General features: G+C 47.2%; 1 protein-coding gene across 5 annotated transcripts in view; it reads left to right on the forward strand.

Annotated features, from left to right (window-relative positions):
• LOC119974035 (filamin-B) overlaps positions 1-25,249 on the forward strand; it is a 179,682-nt gene that overhangs the window by 28,185 nt on the left and 126,248 nt on the right. For all 5 annotated transcript variants that reach the window (XM_038812859.1, XM_038812855.1, XM_038812856.1 and 2 more), the window contains exon 2: positions 23,926-24,363. In XM_038812859.1, coding sequence (XP_038668787.1) covers positions 23,997-24,363 — 367 coding nt within the window. In that variant the 5' untranslated portion in view covers positions 23,926-23,996. The remainder of the gene's footprint in view (positions 1-23,925; positions 24,364-25,249) is intronic.

Below are 25,249 nucleotides of genomic sequence, written 5' to 3' on the forward strand. Positions count from 1 at the left end.
GCAGCGCAGCCAGGGGTGTTGGCCCTGGCCACAGAAGTAGCACTGCGGTTGCCCGGGCTGGGCTGGCAGGCGCGCTGCGCAGGCCTGTGACGTCGTCGGGTCCGATGGGGGTCACGCCGATGGTGTCCACGAGGGGTTCGCTGGGCCTGCGGAGAACACACTGAGGCTCTGGTAGGCCACCTCTGATGAGGTAGCTAGCTTTACTGTGTTCCGCAGGTCAGTGGTCCCGTTTTCCAGCAGGCGCTGCCTGATGTAGTTCGAGCGACCCCAGCCACGTAGGAGTCCCGGATCTGTAAGTTCATGTGTTCCTCCGCCATCACATCTCGATAGCTGCAGTTCCTCGTGAATAGAGTCAGGGTTTCCAGATACTCGTCCAGCGATTCTCCGGTGCGTTGGCGGCGAGTAGTGAGGAGGTGTCGGGCGAACACCTCGTTTACGGGCTTTACAAAATGAGCCTCGAGAGTTGCGACCGCCGCCTCGTACGTGTCCGCTTTCTCGATCATTACTGAGATTCAATGGCTCCCCCGAGTGTGGAGGAGTCGCAGCTTGAGGGTCCCCGTGAGAGGCGTTGTGGAGGAGTCGAGGTAGGCCTCGAAGCATTGAAGCCAATGTTCGAATATCTCTTTGGCTTCTGACGCGCGCGCGTCGAGTTCGAGCTTGTCTGGCATTTGAGAGGCTTCCATGGTGCTGTCGGTGATTAATAAATTGATGTACCGTCAATTCACCGAGAGACTGAGAGAGCGAGTGAACATTAGGCTTTATTAATGATGAACCTGCCTAGCCAGAGTCGGTTGTACAGATGAGTGCCACCCACAGGTAGCCGGTCTATATATGGCCCCGGTGAGGGCGGAGCCAGAGGCGGAGCCCACCGGGGTTACAGCACAGGACCTGAAAGTAGCTCGTATCACCACTTCCAGGTCATAGGTTGCAGTATCATACAGACAGCTCATGCATTAGGTGAATACATTCACCACACAGACAGAGGCAGGACTGGGGGGACAGGGGGAAGGACAAAAGGGGAAAGGTGAAAGGCAGTCGGGGGGCATGTTTAAAAGACTATCCAGGGAAGGGTGAAAGACTGACTGGGTGGTGTTCAAATATGGTGTCAGGACCTTTGCCCCATGAGGTAATGGCTGGGAGGGCCATTTCCTGCCCGCCCTGCTGCACAGTTTCACATACCAGACATCTCGTAGACCTCGCTGGATTCGTCATCCAATAAAATTAATAGGACGTACTGATATTTGACCTTTATGTTCAAATTTCCAGCCTTTCTTCACACGCAGCAAAATCCAAAAGGGAAATACAGCTACCTTCAGAGAACCGGTATTTTACTGGCATACCACTGCAGAGTAAGGACTAAATTTCACTTCACGCGTGCTCCTTCCTACCCATTCTGGTCAATTTTCCTTTGCTTTGCTCCCAGAATGTACCGAGCTCCTGGGAAAAAGAGGAGGAAGGTATGGAGACCCATTATGCTGGGTGTTTCTTCCCATTGTATTCCACACACACATCAGGAGAGTTCTCTGGTGGAGGGGCTGGACATCCAAAGCATGACAAAGCATAACAAGTAAATGAAATGGTAACCAGATTGAATGACAGGACCACTCACCTTGTTTCATTTTGTTGTGTCTCCACTTGACGGAGATAGAAACAGGATGGTAACCACTGCCCTTGGACTTTAATGGAGGATCTGAGAAGCAAACTCCTTGGCACACTGAAACACTAGATGCCTTTTATTTCACATGGTCAACACATTACATACTGAGCTGCAGGTCTTCTGGCTGCTGCTTTTGGAGAGCTGCCAGAAGGCCCCGTGGCTGGAAGCTTTTACAGTTCTTGCAAGCCACTTGGGCTTTCCGATGCTAGGGGACCTTCAACTGAAAGCATGGGTTTATCAGGTCTCGGGAACGGACTCCATGACCACACTTCAGATGTGCTATCTGGCTTGGGAGTGGGGGAAAGAGGGTGTCATGCCTGGGGCAAAGAACTGGCTGGAGCAAAGGTGAGGTGTCAAGGCGCAGTAAGGAACACATGTGAAGTGAAATTCAGTCATGTTAATTTTATTGGCCGGAAAATCCAACGAGACCTGCTAGACGACTGGTACGTGAAGCTTTGCAGCCGGGGCGCACATTTGTAAATTCCTCCCTGCTGTTTGTAAGTAATCCTCCAGACAGAAAGTTTAAAAGCAGCATCAAAGGCTCTCAGCCTGGATGGTGAGTGTTTTCTCGTAAAGGGTGTGTAACATGAATTACTTCACTGAGCCAAACATTGCTGAATACTCTTATCACTGGTGAAAGTTTCCAGACTCCAATCAGGTTTCAGTCAACAAAACAGGGTGTGGTCCTTACTCTTATAGTATGATCTCTATGCTTCAAATAAGCCTTAAGGGAATAGTTGACATCAGGTACTGCAGGTACTGCACAGTGAAAAGAAATACAGCTCATATATCATAACTTCAAACCTGATAAAGCCGCCACTGTAACTTGTCCAGATTCTGAGCCTATGTGAACATTACTGCTGGAACTGTTATATGTTTTATGTTCAGTAGGTGTTACAAAGAGATTCGGAGTGTTGAATGGTTGATCATTAAGGACAGAATTTTACTTTTTGGAAACTGAGAGCTGTGAGGGGTGGGTTCCACGGTGCCTTTCTCTCTGGTCAGAGTGGCGGGAACTCATGCTCGATTTTGCGCTCGGAAGCTAATTAATTATGTAAAGGCAAGTATCTCTCCGAATCACATAACAGATCGTGAACCGATTCGTCCACCCTGTTGTTACCCAGTGGGGTCGAACGTCCAGGTGCCATATTTAAAAGCCACCTGCGCACACACATTTCGCTCCCTCTAGTTGTCTTGCAGGGTAGCAGTGCTACACTGAGGTTTTGCCCAGCTCCCTCAAGATATTGATAAGAGGAGTATGCCAATATTGGGATGTGCTGTACCCAAGGGATGCCTCAAGAAAACCCACCAGCCTCACTTCTCCAGCCTGGGAGGCTGTAGCAAGTCAGGTCAGCTGCCCCCGCATTACCATCCATTTGATTTGATTTTGATTTGATTTGATTTGATTTATTGTCACATGTACTGAAATACAGTGAAAAGTATTTTTCTGTGGCCGAGGGACATACACAGTAAGTACATAGCAGACACAAGAATAATCAACAGGGAACATTGACAAATGGTACATCGCAAAACAGTGATTGGTTACAGTGCGGAACAAAGGTCCAAACAAAGCAAATACATGAGCATGAGCAGCATAGGGCGTCGTAAATAGTGTTCTTACAGGGAACAGATCAGTCCGAGGGGGAGTCGTTGAGTCTTGTAGCTGTGGGGAAGAAGCTGTTCCTATGTCTGGATGTGCGAGTCTTCAGACTCCTGTACCTTCTGTCTGATGGAAGGGTCTGGAAGAAGGCAATGCCTGGGTGGGAGGGGTCTCTGATAATGCTGTCTGCCTTCCTGAGGCAGCGGGAGGTGTACACAGAATCAATGTGAGGGTGGCAAGTTTGTGTGATGCATTGGGCTGAGTTCACCACACTCTGCAGTTTCTTGCGATCTTGGACCAAGCAGTTGCTTGGACCAGGCTGTGATGTAGCCGGATAGAATGCTCTCTATCGCACACCTGTAGAAGTTTGTGAGAGTCGATGCAGATATGCCAAATTTCTTTAGCTTCCGCAGGAAGTAGAGACGTTTTGGGGCTTTCCTGACTGTTGCATCAACGTGAGTGGATCAGGAATGGTGACCCCCAGGAACTTAAAGCTATCGATCATCTCCACTTCAGAGCCATTGATGCAGAAGGGAGTGTGTGACGTGCTGCACTTCCTGAAGTCGATGATCAGTTCCTTAGTCTTTCCAACATTTAGAGAGAGGTTGTTTTCGGTACACCATGCAACCAAGTGATTTATCTCCCTCCTGTAGTCTGATTTGTCGTTGTTTGAGATGTGGCCCAACACAGTCGTATCATCCGCAAACTTATAGATTGAGTTGGAGTTAAATCTTGCCACACAGTCATGGGTGTGTAGGGAGTACAGTAGAGGACTGAGCACACATCCTTGCGGGTCCCAGTGTTGAGGACTATTGTGGAGGAGGTGCTGCTACCTATCCTGACAGATTGCAGTCTGTTGGTGAGGAAGTCTAGGATCCAGCTGCACGGGGAGGGGTCAAGTCCAAGTTTGCGGAGTTTGGTTACTAGTCTTGTTGGGATAATGGTGTTGAAGACGGAGCTGTAGTCTATGAACAGCAGTCTTACATAGGTGTCCTTGTTGTCGAGGTGTTCAAGTGTTGATTGCAGAACCAGTGAGATAGCGTCTGCTGCAAACCCATTAAATGTAGCAGATGACTATCTTCATCAACAGTAAACCTCGCATACTGATGAGCCGTACTGTAAAGGGCTCTGCCACCTCCTTGATGCATTTATGTGTGGCAGTCTGCAGGATGCCACATAGGTCCCCTGTGGATTTCTGCAGCAATCTTCAGGCAAAGAAATTGAACCTTCAAGGCCACAGGCAGAGGATGTCTGAATACTCCATGGGGCATTTGATCCTCCCGCAGACTGTGGGAGGCGTGATCCAGCAGATCTCTGGACACGCACAGCATTGTCTCTTATTCATCTGCCGAGAGTTCTTTGGTAGACCATTGTTCGAGCGAGTCACCTTCAAGGTACAGGTGTATCCTCTTGATTCCCTGTTTCTTTCTGGGGCTCCCATGGACTCTGAACTTCTGGTGGAGAATCCTCCCGAAGCTGCACTCAGTGGCACCAGGCCCTTCTCCTCCTCCAATCTGTGAGCAACATCAAGAAGGCAGCATTCAGCCGAGGATCCATAATTGTTTCCTCCTTCTCTCTGTGGAGTGATAAATACAACAGATTAATGAATCATGGGGAAAGATAGTAAAGCTGCCAGTTGCAAACTGTCCTGCTACTGTCCTGACTTCGAGCTGCATCTGCGCTATTAGCCCTGTCTCTGATACAGCCTTGTAGCTGACACACAAACACACGGAGCGAGGTGACCAAGATGCCAACCTGACACTTAACATCCCAATCCACAGTTTGGAAAAATAAATTGGATGCCTTGACAAATGCCACCGTACCAAACTCACTCCTCCAATCTCAGATGTGGTGTACTGATTAAAGGTTACTTGCACATGAGTTGGCCTGTTGTGCATGTCAATTGGGGGAAGCAAATTAGAGGCATTCACTGATGATCTGGCATCTATACTGCAGCTGTGCCTCCCAATGGTGGCCTGCATTCCCACATTTCATATTCCTGTGTGTTAATTCTGAAATGGAACAAATGTTTTGAGGCCAATAACCATAAGACTCCTGGAGTCTACCTTTAAAGCGCTAAAACTTGCAATGGCTTCGATGGAGTCTTCTCAGTGAGATCTTCTACTTTTATTTCAGCTCCGACTTCATTTCAATGTTTTGAGTGCAGGCAAGTTGAGGCTGCCCTTTGGGTTGGGGCCCCTAGTGCAGCCCTGCGCTCCTTCCACGCTGACCTCTTTTGTCCAGTTTATTTTCTAGTTTTGATTTCTGACTGCACAAGTAATTCAACTTGACTACTTTGAGATCAGCGTTGACCCTATGTGACTGTCACTGCCCCTCCAGTCTTTCTGGAACCCCCATAGTGTGCACGTAGAGCTCCCACCCATTGTTCTCCAACCTCTCCCAGTAATCCTGGATCCCATTGGCATTGTGGCCAATATTCCAAACCCTCCCCACCTGAACCCATGGCTCTGGATGTCCCAACAGCCATCGCGGACCTCATCCTTCCCCATCTCGGAGCTGTGTACATGGTCATGTACAGAGGAGACCCCTCCTAGCAAGCTTTCACTTACCCCTTTCTATATTATGTTTTCCTGCAGGGTGCAGATGCCTCCCCTAACCTTCGCCATCCCAAATGCCACCCAGTGAATGAAAAATGAAAGTTACCATTGGCTGCCCTTTCTCCCCTTTTTTGGGGGATAGCTGACTGATGGTGATTTAACCTGAGGGTCACCACGCCTCAGCCGAGTGGCAAGGTTGAGAAGCAGATAACTATCCTGGTCAATGGGAGCAGTGTACTGTAGCTCAGGACCTGGATGCAGTGCCGCAAGAAGTTAATTGAAGTTACACAAATGGTCAAGGTCAGTGAATGCATCATGGATTACCTCAGCCAGTACTGGAATTGAATCGACGCTGCTGATTTTGTTCTGCATCACAAACCATCTGTCTAATAAACTGACCTAACCGCCCACTCAGACAGACTTGATCATGGCTAGCAACATTAAAACAATGACCATGCCCTGCACCAAGCTGTGCCTTTTTCCAATTGAGCAGTCATTGTCCCTCCCTGGATGGGACATGACTACTTGGCCCCAGGCCAGGGACTATGACTGTGTTTGCTTTACCATTCCTTCCAGATTGCTGACAACACATTGTCCCTCCTTTTCCACCTCCCCCTCTATCTTCCATAAGTCTCTTGCAACCTCTCTCATGTTAAATCCTTTCCCCTCTCCCATCTCTACGAGTCTTTGTGCAAACTGTACCCTCTTGTGCCAAGCTAATACCCACTGCCCTGTATTCTTGAGTCTTTGTGCTTTCCTTCTATTTTGTGTAGTTTTCTTCCCATGCTACCCTCAGCTGTGTTTGCGTTTCTATCTTTCACTTTGTGCTCCAGATTCCCCCCCCCCCCCACAACCTTGGTCTTCCCTCTGCTTGCCAGAGTCCTCCCCCCCGCTCCACTCCCCCAACTCCCATTGCCCATTGTCCTCCTTGTCCCCTTGCCCCAATTCCTACAATCGCCCCCACACGGTCGCAATGCTGCTCTCTGTCTGGGTTTCTGTCCTGACTGAGCCCCCAAATGACACCCTTCCGTGACAACGGAGGAAGGCAGCCCTGCACCCCCAGCAGTGCAGTGTCACCATGGCTTTGTTGAGAACCTGGAGCTGCTCTGCTGGAGATAGGCTTTCAGTGTTTCATTCACCTCAAAATCACCAAAGAAGTGAGGAGTGCCACCACTCAGACCACCACTCTGATATCCAAACATGTTTCAGACCCATCCAGTTTTGCGCTGAAGTGATGCTTGATTGGGATGGACTATGTGATTCTGGCGAGTGTTTTTTAAAATTAATATTCATAAGATGGTAATGCATGTAAATGGGAATGCCGCCATGGATCAGTCGGAAACTCGACCCACCATGAAAATGCTGAGGGGAAAATTCCAAACTGTTTCCTGCCAGCAGGTTTCCAATTTTTTTTGCCGCTCATCAAGTTTCCCAGACACTCCCACCTCGAAACCCACCATGGGCTGGAGGGGGAAAATTCCGCCTCACATGTTTAATGATGAAAAATAACTATGCACATATAGATAGGGTATAGCCCAAGCTACAAGCTAACTCCATGCTTGCTTCTACCCAGGTCTCTATTCGGTCTGCAACTGACCCTAGTGTCAGGTCATGTGTCCCTTTACGGCAGATTGCGGGTGGTACTGTTTCCCAGACTCAGACTAACCTTTGCCATGTTAGATATGTTTACACTGCAGTAACCTGGTTTGTATGCACTGAATTGCTTATTTTTCAAGCCAGTCAATGCAGGGAGAGAGATAGAAAATAATTAGGAATCGAATATTTGTAATTTTACCCAGGAGGTCTTCCTGGTCTGCTGTGCATAGAGAACCTCCCTCCTCCTGTCATCTCCTCATGTCCATTGTCAGCGCTGAGGCCCACACATAGATTTAAGCATATGTTTCTGCGGTTGTGACTTTGTAATGCATACCCCTTTCAGTTTATATCAGAGTAAGTCAGTGCTCCACCAATTGTTTTCATTTATTGTACTTGGGCACAACCCAACAAAGATAAAATTGCAATCCAGGTAGCTTTATCTGTGGAATTTGCACTTTCTCAATACTTTAAAAACAAAGGCTGTGAAATTCGATAAGACCCAAACTTTGTGCTGCCTGCTCATTATCATGACAATATTGTGCAGTCAGGGCTAAGCACACTGTTAGGTGGCTTCACACTTGAGAGGGGATGCAAAGTGAGATGCCAGCACCATTAATGCTAGCCTGCCCTGTTTAAAACCAGTCTGAAGCTCTTGAAGGGAGGTACATTTTAACAGGAGCAAGTGCTGGAAGTGGCTGGGAAAGCGTGTCCAAGAAGAAAGAACGCAGGCGGGAGTGGACTCCATTGTGGGCCTCAGCGCTGACAATGGACGTGATGAGATGACAGGAGGAGGGAGGTTTCTATGCACAGTAGACCAGGAAGACCTCCAGAAAGACACTGAAAGTAGTGGGATAACTGTGCTGGTCAATGAGAGCAGTGTACTGTAGCTCAGGACCTGAATGCAGTGCTGTCATTACACAAATGGTTACGGTCAGTGAATGCATCATTAGATGTCATATCCATACAAGTGTCACACAGAGTTCAATTTGCCACCCTCATCCCTTCATTCACATTATTTTTCTTTGATGATCAGCATTTATTGCCAATTCCTAATTACCCTTGAGAAGATGGTGGTAAGACACTTCTTTCATCATCTGCAAGCCATGTGGCGTAGATATCCCACAGTGCTACGAGGGAGTGGGTTCCAAGATTTTCACTCATTGACAGTGAAAGAACTGTGATCTATTTCTAAGTTAGGAAAGTGTGTGGCTGGAGGGGAATTTGCAGGTGGTGGTCTTCCCATGCACTTTGTCTTTGTGCGTCTAGCAGATAGAGGTTGTGGGTTTGAAAGGCACTGTTAAAGAAATCAAAGATGGATGGATGGGGTGTCAATAAAATGGATTTCTCTGTTCTGAATAGCTTGAGCTTCTTGAGTGTTGTTGAAGCTGCACTCATCCAGGAAAATGGACAGTATTCCATCATTCTCTTGATTTGTACCTTGTAGATGGTGAAATGGCTTTGGAAAGTCAGGAGATGGTTACTCTGCAGAATTCCCAGCCTCTGATCTGCTCTTGCAACCATAGTATTTGTGTAGCAATTCTAATCCAGCTTCTGGTCAATGGTAACCCCAAGGATGCTGATGCTAGAGGATGTGGTGAAAGTAATTCTGTTCAATATCTAGTGGCAATGGTTGGTTTATCTCTTGTTGGAGATTATCATTGTCTGGCACTTGTGTGACACAAACGTTACTTGCCACTTTCAGTCCTGGCCACAATGATATCCAGGTTTTGCTGCATGTGGACAAACTGCTTCAGTATCCGAGAAGTTATGAATGGAACTGAACACAGTGCAGTCGTCAGTGAACATCCCAACATTTCTAGCTTATGACGGAGGGAAGGAAAGTCATTGATGGAGCTAGCCAGCGACAATCACAATCAATAACCACAGCAAATACCTCACATTCATTGCTTTTTCTCATGCTCACACATTTAGTCTCACACTCACATCTTACAGTTTTCACACACTGCCAGCTATTCAATCATTTTTTAAAAAAAATAATTTTTATTCACGTTTTCACAAATTGTCAACAGTAAAAATAACACAAAGAAATAAGAACAAACCCCCCCAATATAAACAAAGAATAAATTAACAAAGATAAACGATATAAACGCAAATATACACACCCAATCAAGAAAAACAAAGAAACCCTCATGAACCCCCCACCCAACCCAAACTCTCCCCCCCCCCCCCCCCCCCCCCCCCCCCCGGGTTGCTGCTGTTGCTGACCATCGCCTACCGCTCCGCCAGAAAGTCTAGGAACGGTTCCCACCGCCTGAAGAACCCTTGTACCGATCCCCTTAAGGCAAACTTGACCCTCTCCAATTTAATAAATCCTGCCATGTCGTTAATCGAGGACTCAACGCTTGGGGGTCTCACATCCTTCCACTGAAGAAGAATCCTTCGCCGGGCTACCAGGGACGCAAAGGCCAGAGTACCGGCCTCTTTCGCCTCTTGCACTCCCGGCTCCTCTGCCATCCCAAATATTGCGAGCCCCCAGCTCGGCTCAACCCTGGATCCAACCACCCTTGACATTGTCTCTGCTACGCCCCCCAGAAGACCTCCAGCGCTGGGCACACCCAGAACACCTTGGTATGGTTTGCTGGGCTCCCTGAGCACGAACACATCTGTCCTCTCTCCCAAAGAACCGGCTCACCTTGCCCCGGTCATGTACACCCTATGCAGCACCTTGAATTGTATTAAGCTGAGCCTCGCGCAAGAAGAGGAGGAATTTACGCTCCCCAGGGCATCCGCCCACGTCCCCTCGTCGATCTCCTCACCCAACTCCTCCTCCCACTTACCTTTCAGCTCCTCCACCGAGGCCTCATCCTCCTCCTGCATCACCTGATACGTTGCCGATATCCTCCCCTCTCCAACCCATATCCCCGAAAGCACCTTGTCCTGGACCCCTCGTGGCGGCAACAGTGGGAACTCCACCACCTGCCGCCTAACAAACGCCCTTACCTGCATAGATCTGAAGGTGTTCCCCGGGGGGGAGGCCGAACCTCCCCTCCAGCTCACCCAGACTCGCGAATTTCCCGTCCACAAACAGGTCCCCCATCCTTCTAATGCCTACCCTGTGCCAACTCAGGAACCCTCCATCCATTCTCCCCGGGATAAACCGGTGGTTCCCCCGTGTCGGGGACCACACTGAGGCCCCCACCTCCCCCATGTGCCGTCTCCATTGCCCCCAAATTTTGAGGGTAGCCGCCACCACCGGGCTCGTGGTATACCTCGTTGGAGGAAGCGGCAGCGGTGCCGTCGCCAGCGCCTCCAGGCTCATGCCCACACAGGACACCATCTCCAACCTCTTCCATGCAGCCCCCTCCCCCTCCATCACCCACTTGCGTATCATCGCCACGTTGGCGGCCCAATAATACCCACAGAGGTTAGGCAGCGCCAACATCCCCCTATCCCCGCTCCGCCCCAGGAACACCCTTCTCACCCTCGGGGTCTTCTGCACCCACACGAACCCCATAACGCTCCTGTTAACCCGCCTGAAAAAGGCCTTAGGGATCAGGATAGGGAGGCATTGGAACAAGAACAAAAACCTCAGGAGCACCGTCATTATGGCTGACGCCAGCTATTCAATCATGACAGAGACATCACCTAAACACATTGCATCACATTCACTGATGCATATTCACTGATACACTTTCCTCTCATACAGGACAATGTGGAACACAACTGGAGGCAGTAGTGCACCGGTGGGGACCAGTCACAGCTGCATGCCCTCACCCCCATCATTGGAGCAACTACAACTGAGGCTGTAGCCAGTGGCGGGGCTGAAAGGAAGGAAGGTGGTGGCATCCTCATACCTAATCCTCTTTCTCATATCCTACTTGCCTCTCATCCCATAATCTCTTCTGATTTACAAGCTGTAGGTGGTAATAAACATGCACCCCATGTATTCCCCTCACCACAACTGTCCCCTTGTGCCTTTCCCCTTTCAGATATCCAGGAAATGCCACCTGATCAGGTAATGTTACAGAAGCAAGAAGTGGAAGATGAAGAAACATCATCATTTGCTCTCACATTCATTTTTTAAAAATTTAGAATACCCAATTAATATTTTCCAATTAAGGGGCAATTTAGCGAGGCCAATCCACCTATCCTGCACATCTTTGGGTTGTGGGGGCAAAACCCACGCAGACACGGGGAGAATGTGCAAACTCCACATGGACAGTGACCCAGAGCCGGGATTGAACCTGGGACCTCGGCGCCATGAGGCAGCAGGGCTAACCCACTGCGCCACCGTGCTGCCCCCGCTCTCACATTCATAACCATCAGTTCAGATATTAATGCTGCGTGTACTTCAGAGGGAGGTTTTTTAAATTCGTTCTTGGGGTGTGGGCGTTGCCAATCTGCCATGGTGGGATTCGAAACTGGAACCCCAGAGCATTCCCTGGATCTCTGGATTACTTGTCCAGTGACAATACCACTCCGCCATTGCATTGAGAGACTAGGAACTTCATATGATGAAGTACTGTGCAAGCAATGCAGAGGGGAAGGGGTACCAGCTCACCAGAGGACAAGATCTGACAAGAGATTTGCTGCAGAGGACACTTGATGGTTTTGATGGGGTGATGCACAGAATAAGACTGATGTGGACAATGAAATGCTTGATGCATTGGCAAGCCTGCATGTAATGCCGGGATCATGGAGAGATCCGGCATGAACCTATGAACTTGGCACATAGTTTTGTGCAGAGCTTAGAGTGCATCCTTTCTAGTATGGAAATGGTGACCAACTCCATTTCCACACATGGGCCCAATTATGAAGAATTTCTGATAGTCGATCTCTCAGCTTCCATAACAACATAAACCAAAGCCACCCAATGTCTGAGTTCTGCAGTGGCAGCTTAGAATAAAGTAATGCAAGCTCAACTAACTGTCATCATTGCTGCATATGCCACTTTCCTAAAAGGATTGCAGGATCTCACAGCAGTCCAGCAAAACGTCCCCCTCCATCAAATTGCTAGGATTGCTGAGGTTCCCCCTGAGGAGTGGCAATAGCACCACACAGCAAGAGACAGCATTTGTCCTCCCATGTCAGCCAGCCAACCCAGACAGCTGGCACCCATGCTGAGTTGTTGCGGCCCGAAGTCAGGCCCTCCAAAGCCAGGCTGAACGATGTTCTGAAAGGCCGCCTGCAGTCTTCTCTGTTGAAAGTCAGGATCCTTCACCAGCCACTGGGAGCACTACGACAGGCAAAACATACATAGAAGACAGGCACTGAGGGTTTGTTAACTTTTGGATTATTGGAAAGGTTGATTGACAAAATTAGTTTGGAATGTCTGTTTTGTGGTGGCTTTTATTTGAGCATTGTGAACAAGAGGCTGCTGTGATGGACAGTAATAGGGGAAGGTAAAGTGTGGGATTGTTGCTGAATGGTAATTGTGGCTGTGTTTACAGTAGCAGACAGAGCCTTCAATTAAGGACAACCTGACAGAAAGGGATGTGTTCTTTGGCATCCTCTCTTTCTCCTCTTGTTCCGCTTTCTCAGCTTGTTATATTCTTGGTGATAAGGGCTCTGCTACCTTGATGCTAAGGTTGTGAAGGATGCATTAGGCCACAACAAATCATAACATGCATTCTGGAGGGTTCTGCAGGGCTGATTCAGAGCAGTTCAGGCAACAAAAAATTTGCTTTCATGTGACAGCATCTCTCTTTTTATATGCTGGATATATGTGGATTGTGCACCGGAGTCAAGATGGTCTAAGGATATCCTTTGACCTTCAATATAGCCACCCTCTGGTTTTTCATGTTCTCTTAAATGCTTATGGTGCAGTGAACTAGCACAGAATAAAATATAATAATAATAATAATCTTTATTAGCGTCACAAGTAGGCTTTCATTAACACTGCAATGAAGTTACTGTGAAAATCCCTTAGTCGCCACATTTTGGCACCTGTTCAGGTACACAGAGGGAGAATTCAGAATGTCCAATTCACCTAACAAGCAAGTCTTTCAGGACTTGTGGGAGGAAACCGGAGCCCCCGGAGGAAACTCACGCAGACACGGGGGAGAACGTGTAGACTCCGTACAGACAGTGACCCAATCCGGGAAACGAACCCGGGACCCTGGCGCTGTGAATCAACAGTGCTAACCACTATGCGACTGTGCCGCCTATGACTGTTCCCAGGATACCAGGATTGCTCTGCATGATGTACTGAGTACAGCCAAAGACCAGCTGAATATGGACAGACATTGATGTTCATCTCTGAATTTACATGTGGCACTTACAAAGTGACATGGCACTCTGCAATGACAAAGCCAGCAATCGTGGCCAAGCCTGCTCCAATGCTCAGGAGCCCTTGGCACACCTACAGCCATCCTTAGTGCCACCCTCACCCTGCTCTGAGGCTGCGGGTCTGCCTGCAACAGGTGGTAGATTTCAGTGAGCACCTTCTTAGTGAAACATGAGACATCACACATGTTGCTCACTGAGCTTGAGATAGGAGACCTGCTCCCTGAAGACCCTGGCTTGATATGGCCCCCTGCTCAGAGCTTTCCACCCCCTCCTCCTTCCTCTGTGACCAGCCTATCTTCCTCTGTCAACTATGCTCAATCTGCCTGTTATGCTGCAGAGCAAGGGTATTAAAAGTTAAAAATGAAAAGCATCCAGGGCTAGGAGCAAATGATTTGAGCAGAATCCACAAAGTGAGAACAAATGCTTTGACCAGATCCCACACCAATCCCCTCCTGCAGACTTCACCAACACAAAATGGCAGCACAAGCCATTAAAATGTTCCACTAACTCAGCAATTTCCAGTAGAAATCAATCAGCAACTAACCTGAAAGATGATCCCTTTAAACAGGTTTTTGCTGCTGCTGAACATGGGAGGCTGTACAAGGTTACAAGAGGGTATTAGCTGAAGCATTCAAGTAGAAAATGGCACTATTAGAGTCAACTGCTCAACTCATAGTGCTTTTCAGGTTTACCGACAAACGCAGACATTGATGAAATGCTCGGCCAGTGGTTTCACCAAAGCTGCTGTTACTTATGCGGTGACCGTGAAATGCTGATGACTCCCGGTTGCTTGAGCCTCTGAGGGGGGGTCTGACTTCAAATTGAGGAGTGTTGATGCCATGCAGGCTGATACCACACTGACTGGAAGTGGACAACATTTACATGGCACCTTTCACCTAGTAAAACTTCCCAAAGCAGTTCAAAGGAGTGTTTATCGAACAAACGTTGACGCTGAGCCTTGGAGATATTAGGACAGAGAATCAAAAGCTTGATCAAAGAAGTAGTGGGTTTAAGGAGCATCTGGAAAGAGGAAAAAGAGGTGGAGAGGATTAGGGAGGGAATTCCAGAGTTTAGGCATAGCCGGCTGAAAACCTGGCAGCCAATGGTGAAGCGATTTAAATATGGGATGCACAAGAAGGCAGAAATGGAGGAGTGCAAAGATCTCAGAGGGTTTTAGGATTGGGAAAGTGTACAGAGATCGGGAGGGGAGATTCCATAGAGGGACTATGGAAAATAAGAATGAGAATTTTTAAACTGAGGCAACTCCCGACTTCCAGCCACATTGTTGAAACTCCTCAGGTGTCTATCCAATATCTGTTCATATGAAACACCCCATTTTCTTCTCATTACCGGCATCCCAAAGTTCTTTCTCATCTACGTTCTCCTTAGCAGAGCTGCGAGAGGACCATGCCTTTTGATTATCACCTTATTTGTCCTTGCCACTGGTTCCTATTGCTTCTCCCAGGTTTTGGATGCTTTTCCACATGCAGAGCTCTCCAACTCACTCTTTAATCCAGCCATACGAACAATAAAAAAACTAACGTGAAAAAAGAACTTTAAAAAAAGGGATTTTTTAAAGAATATTACTCTTCCTACTGGTGGGTGGGTCAGTAACCAGAGGGCACATAATTGCAAAAAGAACCAGAGGGAAGATGATGAGAATGTTGAGAATGTTTTGTTTAATGCAGTGAGTTGTTATCATCTGAAAGGTGTGGCCAGGATAGTGGAAGCAGTTCCAATTGTCACTTTTAAAAGTAACTTGTGAAGGGAAATTGAATATATGCTGGAAAAGAAAATTGTTGCAAGATATTGGGAAGTGGGGCTAATTGAATCGGTCTTTCAAAGACCTGGGACAGATATGATGGGCCAAATGGCCTCCTTCCGCGCTTCAATAATTTAATCACAATATACATGTAAAAATTCTGTTTCTCCTTACCCACAGAAATGCGATTGGATAATTCAGTCCCTTCAAATGTGTTCACGCCGACCATCAAAAAAAAACCCAAATTACTTATTTCAAATTCTTGTCTGATTGTTAGTTTTTCAGTAATTGTTATTTTTCAGTAATTGTTAGATCCCTCTGCATCGGAGCACCCCAAAGTCTCTCCCCATTTAGATCATAAGTTGCCTTTCCATTTTTCCAACCAAAATGGATGATCTCAGACTAATCCACATTAAACTCCATTTGTCACATTTTGGCCCACTCACCTAACCTATCTATATCCATTAGTACGCTTCTTATTTCCTCATCACAACTTACTGTCCCAGTCTCCCCCTATCATTGGCTGGCGGGGCACAGGCGGTCAAGATGAACATTTTGCCACGGTTCTTATTCTTGTTCCAGTGCCTACTGGACTTTCTACTGAAGTCATTTTTTATGGGGGTGGAGAGGTTGATTTCATCATTTATATGACGGGTAAAGTGGTAAGGATTAGGAGGAAGATGCTCCACAGAGGGCGACAGTCGGGATCTTTGGCCCTTCTGAACTTGCTATATTATTATTGGGTGGCGAACGCGGAGAAGGTGCGGGGTTGGAGTAGGGAGTTGGAGACATTGTGGGTGAAGTTGTAGGCTGGCTTCTATAAGGGGTTGCGATCATTGTCAATGGTGCTGCTCCCGTTTACCCCAGGAAGGATACAGGTAGCCCAGTGGTGGTGGCCACGTTGAAGATTTGGAGGCAGTTTTGGCAGCACTTTATATTGGGGGTGGGGTTGAAGTTGTTGCCATTCCAAAGGAACCATTGGTTCAAGCCTGGGAAGATGGATGCAAGGTTTCGGGGTTGGGAGGAACGAGGGTTGGTAGAAGTAAAGGATTTGTTTATAGTCAGTCGATTTGCGACCTTGGAGGAGCTGGAGACGAGGTATGGGGTCCACCGGGGGGAGGAGTTCAGGTATATGCAGGTCCGGGTTTTGATAAAGAAGGTCTGCTCGACCTTCCCGGTGGCACCGCCCTCCTCGTTGTTGGAGGGGGTGTTGTCAGTGTGAGCCAGTTGCGGGGGTGGGGGTGGGGGGGGGGGGGGGGGGTCTCGGCGATCTATGGGAGGATATTGGAGGGGAACAGGGCGTCTTTGGAGGGGGTCAAAGCCAAATGATGGAGCAGTTGGGGATGGAGCTGGAGGAGGGACTGTGGCATTAAGTGCTGTGGGGGGTGAATGCCTCAACCTCGTGTGTGAGGCTGGGGCTGGTTCAGTTAAAAGTGGTGCATAGGGCGCACCTGACGAAGTCACGGATGAGCCAATTGTTTGAAGGGGTGGAGGACATGTGTGAGCGGTGTGGGAGGGGCCCAGCCAATCAAGTGCATATGTCCTGCACGAAGTTGGAGAAGTTTTGGGGGTCGTTCTTCAGCACCATGTTGGCAATTTTGTATGTGTACTTGGAGCCCAATCCCTGGGGGCCATATTCAGGGTGTCGGACTTGCTGGAGTTGCAGACGGGAGAGGGCAGATATGTTAGCCTTGACCTCACTGATCGCTCACAGGCGTGTCCTACTGGGCTGGAGGTCAGCTTCTCTACCCTCTGCCTCGGTGTGGCTGGGGGATTTAATGGAGTTTCTGTGTTTGGAAAAGGTGATATGCGCCATGAGGCGGCTGAGTGAGGAGTTCCACAAAAGATGGGGTCTGTTTATATTACATTTTGGAGAGCTCGTTGTTGCTAAGGGGTAGGGGGAGGGGGTGAGGGGTTGAGGTTTGTGGGATTGCCTTCCAGTTATTTCAGTTGTAAATGTTGTGTTATGATTGTTAAAATATAAAAATTTGAATAAACATATTTTCAACAAAATAAACTTCCATTCCCACGTGTTAGTGTGATCTGCAAATTTGGCTATAGAACCTTCTATTCCTGTATCCAAGTAATTAATGTAGATTATAAATAGCTGGGGCCCAAGGACTGAACCATGTGGCAAGCCACTAGTTACATCTTGCCCACCACAAAAAGACCCATTTATCCGAACTCTCTGCCTTCTGTCCGCCAGCCAGTCTTCTATCCACGCTAGTAAATTAACCCTAACCTCATGGGTTAAAATCCTTAAAAGGATGCAGAACTATATTTTGATTTTGTGAGAATTGAACTACAGTAGAGAACAATGTTCACATTGCACTTTTAATGTCAATAAAAGCATCAAGTGCTTTACAACAGAAATAGTGTTCATCATGTGAGGAGCATGGGAGATTCAGGGTGGGGTGGGGGACTAAAAGCATATTCAGCGACTGGTGTTTCATGCAGGATTTTGAAGGAGGAGTTCAAAGCAATAAGGTGAGAAGGATGATAAAAGGTCTTTAGAGAGCTGTCATCAGGGTCGCGATTTTAACTTCTGGTTAATTCTGGACAGGTGAGGATAATAAGAACCTCATTTGCTGGCCCAGAATTGAAGCTTAACTTTCAACCTTAATTGAAATCCTGCCAACCAACCTCTGCTGTGTTCTGGGTGGGATTTTGATGGGTTTGTCACTAGACTGCTGACCTATCAAAATTGCCGCAGGGGTTTCATTACACCCAAACCGAAGAGTAAAGTACCGCAGATGCTAAAAATCTGAAATAAAAGCAGCAAATGCTGGAAATGCTCAGCTGCTCTGGCAGCAGGTCAGTGACCCTTCATGAGGGCATCCTAAGATTCTCATTTTCAGTTAGTAATAGGGGACCTGTCAGTTTCCATCAGGTTTGTATATCACCAGTGTCGGTTTCCAGCAGGAACACAAGACTAAGTTAGTTTTGCTTATTCTAATTGCTCATTTGCCACATTTGCCTACTGGGCCAGTTGGGTTAAATTTTGGACCTGTGCTTCTTATTTAATGTATTTCAACTCAGCAGTCACAATGCTTACGTAGTTACAGAGATGGATTGGAGAAGTTGGTCCTGTTTTCCTTGGAGAAGAGAAGGCTGAAAGGAGGTTTCCTAGAGGTATTCAATATCATGACGGTCTGGACATGAGTGGCTCGGGGGAAACTGTTCCCACTTGTGGAAGGATCGAGAACAAATGGGCACAGACTGAAGGCAATTGGTAAAATAAACAATGGCAACATGAGGAAAAACTTTTTCACGCAGCCAGTGCCTAAGATGTGGAATGTGCTGTCTGAGAGTGTAGTGGAAGCCGGCTCTCTTGAGGCAATCAAAGGGAATTAGAGCATTAATAATAATAATCTGTATTATTGTCACAAGTAGGCTTACATTAACACTGCAATGAAGTTACTGTGAGAATCACCTAGTCGCCTCATTCCAGCTGTGTTGTTCCTCGTGTCTTAATAACGCTCGTAGTCTCAAAGGTGGAGAAGATGCTTTATTGTGAATTTGTTCGCTCTTCAGAGCTTAACTTACGGCTACCTCAAATGCTGCCTGCTTGTGTGTCTGTGTCCTGCTACGAGTTCTGCCTTCCGTGAAGTGTGTCATCACTTCCTGTCCTTGTGTATATATAGCTCTCCCGTGCTCCCTCTAGTGCTTGCTCAGTTGTATTGCATCTACTCAGATCTACGATCACCACATCCCCCCTTTTTTCTTTACATATTTTCTGTACATCATTAAAGAAAATAGTACAAAACAGTTACTTATGATATGTGTATCTATACAAGTGATGGTGCTATTGCATATTTTACAAAGCCAATTTATATTTATAAGTCCAATCTTAATAAAAACATTTATGAGTCCAAACTTGATGAATTTGTTCAGAGTTTTTTCTTTTGTTGTTGTTGACGTGGTGAATGTTGTCGGTGTTCTTGTCATTTTAAGTAACCAATGCGTCATCCCGAGGTGTTTGCAAGATCGAACCACTGATGTTGACTGACATGGACTTTTTTCTGTGCTTGTGGTATCGATTTATTATCTCATCCGCCTTGAAAGCTGGTGTGCTTGCTTGTTCTGGAGCAGATGTGAGTTTGTGTGATTCGTTGTCATCCCATGGCATGTCTGTAGTCTTGTCATTGTTTTGCAGTGTGCTGTGGCATTGTCCTTCATGTGCAGAGTTGTACCATTGTGTACAAGTCGTTGTTTCATTGCTGTTGTTTCTGTCGTTCCTGTCTTTGTTGTTGTCGCTATCTTTGTTATGCTTCTTGTTGGTTTTGTTGTTCTTGTAGTTTTTGTCGTTGTGCTTGTAGTTTTTGTTGGTGCTGTTGTTGTTCTTGTTTCTGCAGTGCTTCTTGCGATTTTTGTTGTTCTTGTCGTGCTTCATGTTGCTTTTGTTCTTGCTGTTGTTGTTCTCGTTTCTGCTGTGCCTCTTGTGGCTTTTGTTTTTCTTGTTATGCTCAATGAGTCCCGTGTGGATAATTTGAGTTGTTGAACGTTTCGTATCGAGAATGGTGAGAATGATCTGATGTTGCATTGATGCTGGTGACATCAGTCATTTGTTGTGGATTTGATTTGTCATCTTTGCTTTCTTGGTGCTCCTCTTCTGGAGTCAAATTCTTCACGATTTCATTTGACGCGGTCTCTCTGGATTCTTGGTGCTCCTCTTCCGGAGTCAAAATCTGCATGATTTCAATTGACGTGGTCTCTCTGGACTCTTGGCGCTCCTCTTCCGGAGTCAAAATCTGCATGATTTCACTTGACGTGGTCTCTCTGGACTCTTGGTGCTCCTCTTCTGGAGTCAAATTCTGCATGGTTTCTTTTGGCGTGGTCTCACTGGACTCTTGGTGCTCCTCTTCTGGAGTCAAAATCTGCATGGTTTCTTTTGCGTGGCCCACTCCTGGTACCGTGTGTTGTTCCTCGTGTCTTAATAAAGCTCGTAGTCTCAAAGGTGGAGAAGATGCTTTATTGTGAATTTGTTCGCTCTTCAGAGCTTAACCTACGGCTACCTCAAATGCTGCCTGCTTGTGTGTCTGTGTCCTGCTACGAGATCTGCCTTCCGTGAAGTGTGTCGTCACTTCCTGTCCCTGTGTATATATAACTCTCCCGTGCTCCCTCTAGTGCTTGCTCAGTTGTATTGCATCTACTCAGATCTACGATCACCACACCAGCGTCTGTTCGGGTACACAGAGAGAGAATTCAGAATGTCCAATTCACCTCACAGCATGTCTTTCGGGACTTGTGGGAGGAAATCGGAGCACCCAGAGGAAACGCTGTAAAGAGAAGAATGTGCAGTGTTACGGGAAGAAGATAGTTAGCTGAATTCGGAGAGCTGGTAGACACAACAGACTGATGGCCTCCTTCTCTGCACAGTAACAATTCTGAGATTCTGGAAAGTAAAAAATGTCATTCTATAATAATTTGGTGATGAGGAGCGAATCCAGTAGCACGGCTCAACTCTCGAACTGGCTGAAGTTACTGTGAAGGCCCCACCTTCTCAATCTTGTCCCTCACCTATGTGAGATGACCCTCAGGTTAAATCACCTCTCAAAGGGGAGAGCAGCCTATTGTCCTCTGGGACTATGGTGACTTTCATTTCATTTCAAGCCTTTGAATTCTCAAATAAAACATTTATCTAAGATTAGATAATTGAGAGCTATGGAGGTACCATGCAAATCCTTTACTCATATGGATAGATTTGTACTTGGGGAGAGGGAAGGGGGAATGGGAGGGGAAGAGCATGAAACCAAAGGATAATTATTTTACAGAACTCTCCGAGCACAAATATTTTGGAGGCATTCCATACCACTGATAATAACAATTTGACATTGAATTTAGTATCGTCACAGTTCTTAATTATTTAATTTTTGATAAAAGTCTAAGCTATTTTAAAACAGTATTCACATTTCCACAGAAACAAAAGCTCTGGAAGTATTTGCTTGATATGTCAGTTCTAAGCCAAATTAAACTTTTTGAAAGAATGATCAGACAATTATTTCCCGATTAAAGATAGATCACTAACCTTCAGACCGAGCAAGTGCCATGATTTCACTTCACTGGTTTCACACAACTTTGCTACATTTCTTCTCTCAGGGGGTCGTGAATCTTTGGAATTCTCTACTCTGGACAGCTGTGGAGGCTGACTCATTGAATACATTCAAGACTGAGACAGACAGATTCTTCAACTATAGGGACTCGAGGCTTATGGGGAACAGGCAGGAAAGTGGAGTTGAGGCCAGCAGCAGAGTGATGTTGGAGCAGAGTAACCTCGACCTTATTCAATAGCAGAATAAGATGTCTCACAACACCAAGTTAAACTCCAACAGGTTTGTTTCAAATCACTAGCTTTCGGAGCACTGCTCCTTCCTCAGGTGAATGAAGAGGTATGTTCCAGAAACATATATATAGACAAAGTCAAAAATGCAAGACAATACTTTGAATGCAAGCATTTGCAGGTAATTAAGTCTTTACAGATCCAGAGAGAGGGGTAATCCCAGGTTAAAGAGGTGCAAATTGTCTCAAACCAGTACAGTTGGTAGGATTTTGCATGCCCAGGCCAGATGTGGGGGAGTGAATTTAATGTGACATGAATCCAAGGTCCCGGTTGAGGCCGTACTCATGTGTGCGGAACTTGGCTATAAATTTCTGCTCAGCGATTCTGCGTTGCTGCGCGTTGTGAAGGCTGCCTTGGAGAACACTTACTCGAAGAGGTAACCAGGTACACGTGCGACTCAGCCAATGTTGTCTACCTCATGCGCTGCAGGAAAGGATGTCCCGAAGCGTGGTACATTGGAGAGACCATGCAGACGCTGCGACAATGGATCAACGGACATCGCGCGACAGCCGCCAGGCAGGAATGTTCCCTTCCAGTCGGGGAACACTTCAGCAGTCAAGGGCATTCAGCCCCTGGTCTTTGGGTAAGTGTTCTCCAAGACAGCCTTCAGGAAGCGCGGCAATGCAGAATCGCTGAGCAGAAATTTATAGCTAAGTTCCGCACACATGAGTACGGCCTCAACCGGGACCTTGGATTCATGTCACATTACATTCACTCCCCCACATCTGGCCTGGGCATGCAAAATCCTACCAACTGTACTGGTTTGAGACAATTTGCACCTCTTTAACCTGGGATTACCCCTCTGGATCTGTAAAGACTTAATTACCTGCAAATGCTTGCATTCAAAGTATTGTCTTGCATTTTTGACTTTGTCTATATATATGTTTCTGGAACATACCTCTTCATTCACCTGAGGAAGGAGCAGTGCTCCGAAAGCTAGTGATGTGAAACAAACCTGTTGGACTTTAACCTGGTGTTGTAAGACTTCTTACTGTGCTCACCCCAGTCCAACGCCCATCATTATTAAATAGCAGAGCAGGCTCGTGGGGTTTTGTGTCCTACTCTTGCTCCTATTTATTATGTTCTTATGTTGACAGCACCAAGTAGTTATTGGACCTCCACTGGTCTCGGTTTCCAGAAACACTAAAAGGTCCACTAGACAAAGAAATTGGGTATGTCGCAGTGCACAAGGAGGCCCAACACATCAGCTTTCTGAAAGACCATTCCACCCTTCATCCCAAAGAGCCGGCATCACATTTCCCTGTACAAATCTAGGAGCAGGTTTCGTGAATTAACTTGAATTTTAGGATGAAAAATGAAAAGCTGGGTTGTGGATAAGTATCGGAGGTTTGCAGTGTTGATTCATACCTCTCAGATTTGATTCTGAGTTAACATCCTCAGCTCAGGATGGGGTAAGGACACTGCGGTGGGTATATTGCCAGTAGATTGATGGTGGGGAGTGTGGAAAGAGCAGCCCTTCTCACTCCAGTTCACCACCCAGGGACAGCTGTTGTTAGGAGGGCAGGACTGGGCCAGAATTGGTCGTGACGACCCTTGTAGCCGAACAGCACTGCGGACTACCATCTGGCGGAGTCTGCCAACTGCAGTCGAGTGAATTGTATCTGCGATCGGAAGAAAATAGATGACATCCATCTCTGGAATGCCGTCCCTCACAGGACAGGAAAGACATTTCCTCTTGAATTGTGAAGTAACCCTCAATGGTGTAACACAGCCCTGGGTTTGGCACGTTAGGACTCCACCCCCCCCCCCCCCCCCCACAACGCCCCCGTTTAAAAACTTCATTTAATGCCAGCGTGCATTTCAAAAAATGTTGACGCGAGGAGGATTAAAAAGGGAAAAGGCATATAAAGCTTGGAGGTGCGGATTATGATGTGATTCCCACTCCTGGGACACTTTGCTTTTTGTCCGTTTGATAGTTTATACGTATTTATTTTCCAAGTTGTTAAAAATATCCGTGGGATAAAAGCTTGGCGAATTCTTAGCGGTGGCGGCAGCTCAGGTTGACCCGAAAATGATGCTGGCAACAGATGGGTTGTTTGTCCCCGGGGACTGAGCCCGCGGTGCAGGCGGGCTGGGCTGGGCGCTCTTTGCCCTGACTGACTGAATAGCTGGTTTAACACTTTCTCTCCCTTTCCCACCCAGGCGGTGAGGCTGTGGGCAGTGACACTCCCGGAAGTGCAGGCAGAGGGTTTATAAAGGAGGAGCTGGCCAGCATGAGCACGCATGTGCAGAGGAGGGAGCCGGAGCAGCATTTCCAGCAGCAGCACAAGGGGGACAAAGACGCCGAGATGCCGGTCACCGAGAAGGACTTGGCCGACGACGCTCCCTGGAAGCGGATCCAGCAGAATACGTTCACCCGCTGGTGCAACGAGCACCTGAAATGCGTCAACAAGCGCATCCACAACCTGCAGAGCGATCTGGCCGACGGCCTGCGGCTCATTGCCCTGCTCGAGGTACTGAGCCAGAAGAAAATGTGCCGCAAGTACCACCAGAGACCCACCTTCAGGCAGATGCAGCTGGAGAACGTGTCCGTGGCGCTCGAGTTCCTCGACAAGGAGAAAATCCGGCTGGTGTCTATCGGTGAGTCCCTTCTCTTTCATATCCCCCTATCAGCAGGGCGTTTGAGAGTTTTTCTCTGTGTGAACTTGGACCAAAAGTTTCCCTCAGACCCTCCCCGTTCCACCAGATACACCTTGGATTACATTCTTCACAATCCATTTGTTTGATTCTCGGGCAGCTGTAACCTTCGGCGAGCCTGGTACTCGTATAATCGCCATGGCAACTGTGGATTTTAAAATAAAAAAATCTCCCCAAGTCAAATTTCTAAATGAGAATTTTAAATTGGGTCACTTTCTTCCCCTCCCGCTTGTGCTTTATGGGTTTACTGTGGGGGCATTGCTTACCGTCGCATTATTTATAAATGTTTGAAATGCTCGGCCGCCGCCAAGTTTCAGTTGTTCGCCATATTCCACCCTGATCGTGTAAATATTAACTTTTTTTTATGGGAGTGGGGAAATTCGAGCCATTGACCCAGTTGAATTGTTTCAAAGGGAAGGTCCACTTTGAACTCGGGCATGTGAACAGGCAGCAGGATGTTTGAACAACTGGGTTCTCCATTAAAGAGACACTTTTAAAAAAAATCTCTAAATCCGGAATAGTCTGGTTCACTGACATTTTGTCTGGTCTGTAACTATTAGAATAGGGTGTGGTACCTTCAGGTGCAGACTTGGGATTCTCTCTCTCTCTCCCACTCCTGTAGGTGGCTGAGTCGTTCCCCTTCCTGTCTGGTCCCACCTCTCTTCCAATCTCTGAATCTGCTTTCAGTTGTGATGATGTGAAAGAACTGGGGGAATAAGTATAACATTTAACCCCACCCATAACCGTGATATCACGGTGCAGATATTTGTGAGGCATGTTAAACTTTGGTGGGATAAGCCTGTGATACTGAGCAACTTTTAGTTCAATA

This window comes from Scyliorhinus canicula, chromosome 11 (genome assembly GCF_902713615.1).
Source record: "Scyliorhinus canicula chromosome 11, sScyCan1.1, whole genome shotgun sequence".
NCBI classification, from domain to species: domain Eukaryota; kingdom Metazoa; phylum Chordata; class Chondrichthyes; order Carcharhiniformes; family Scyliorhinidae; genus Scyliorhinus; species Scyliorhinus canicula.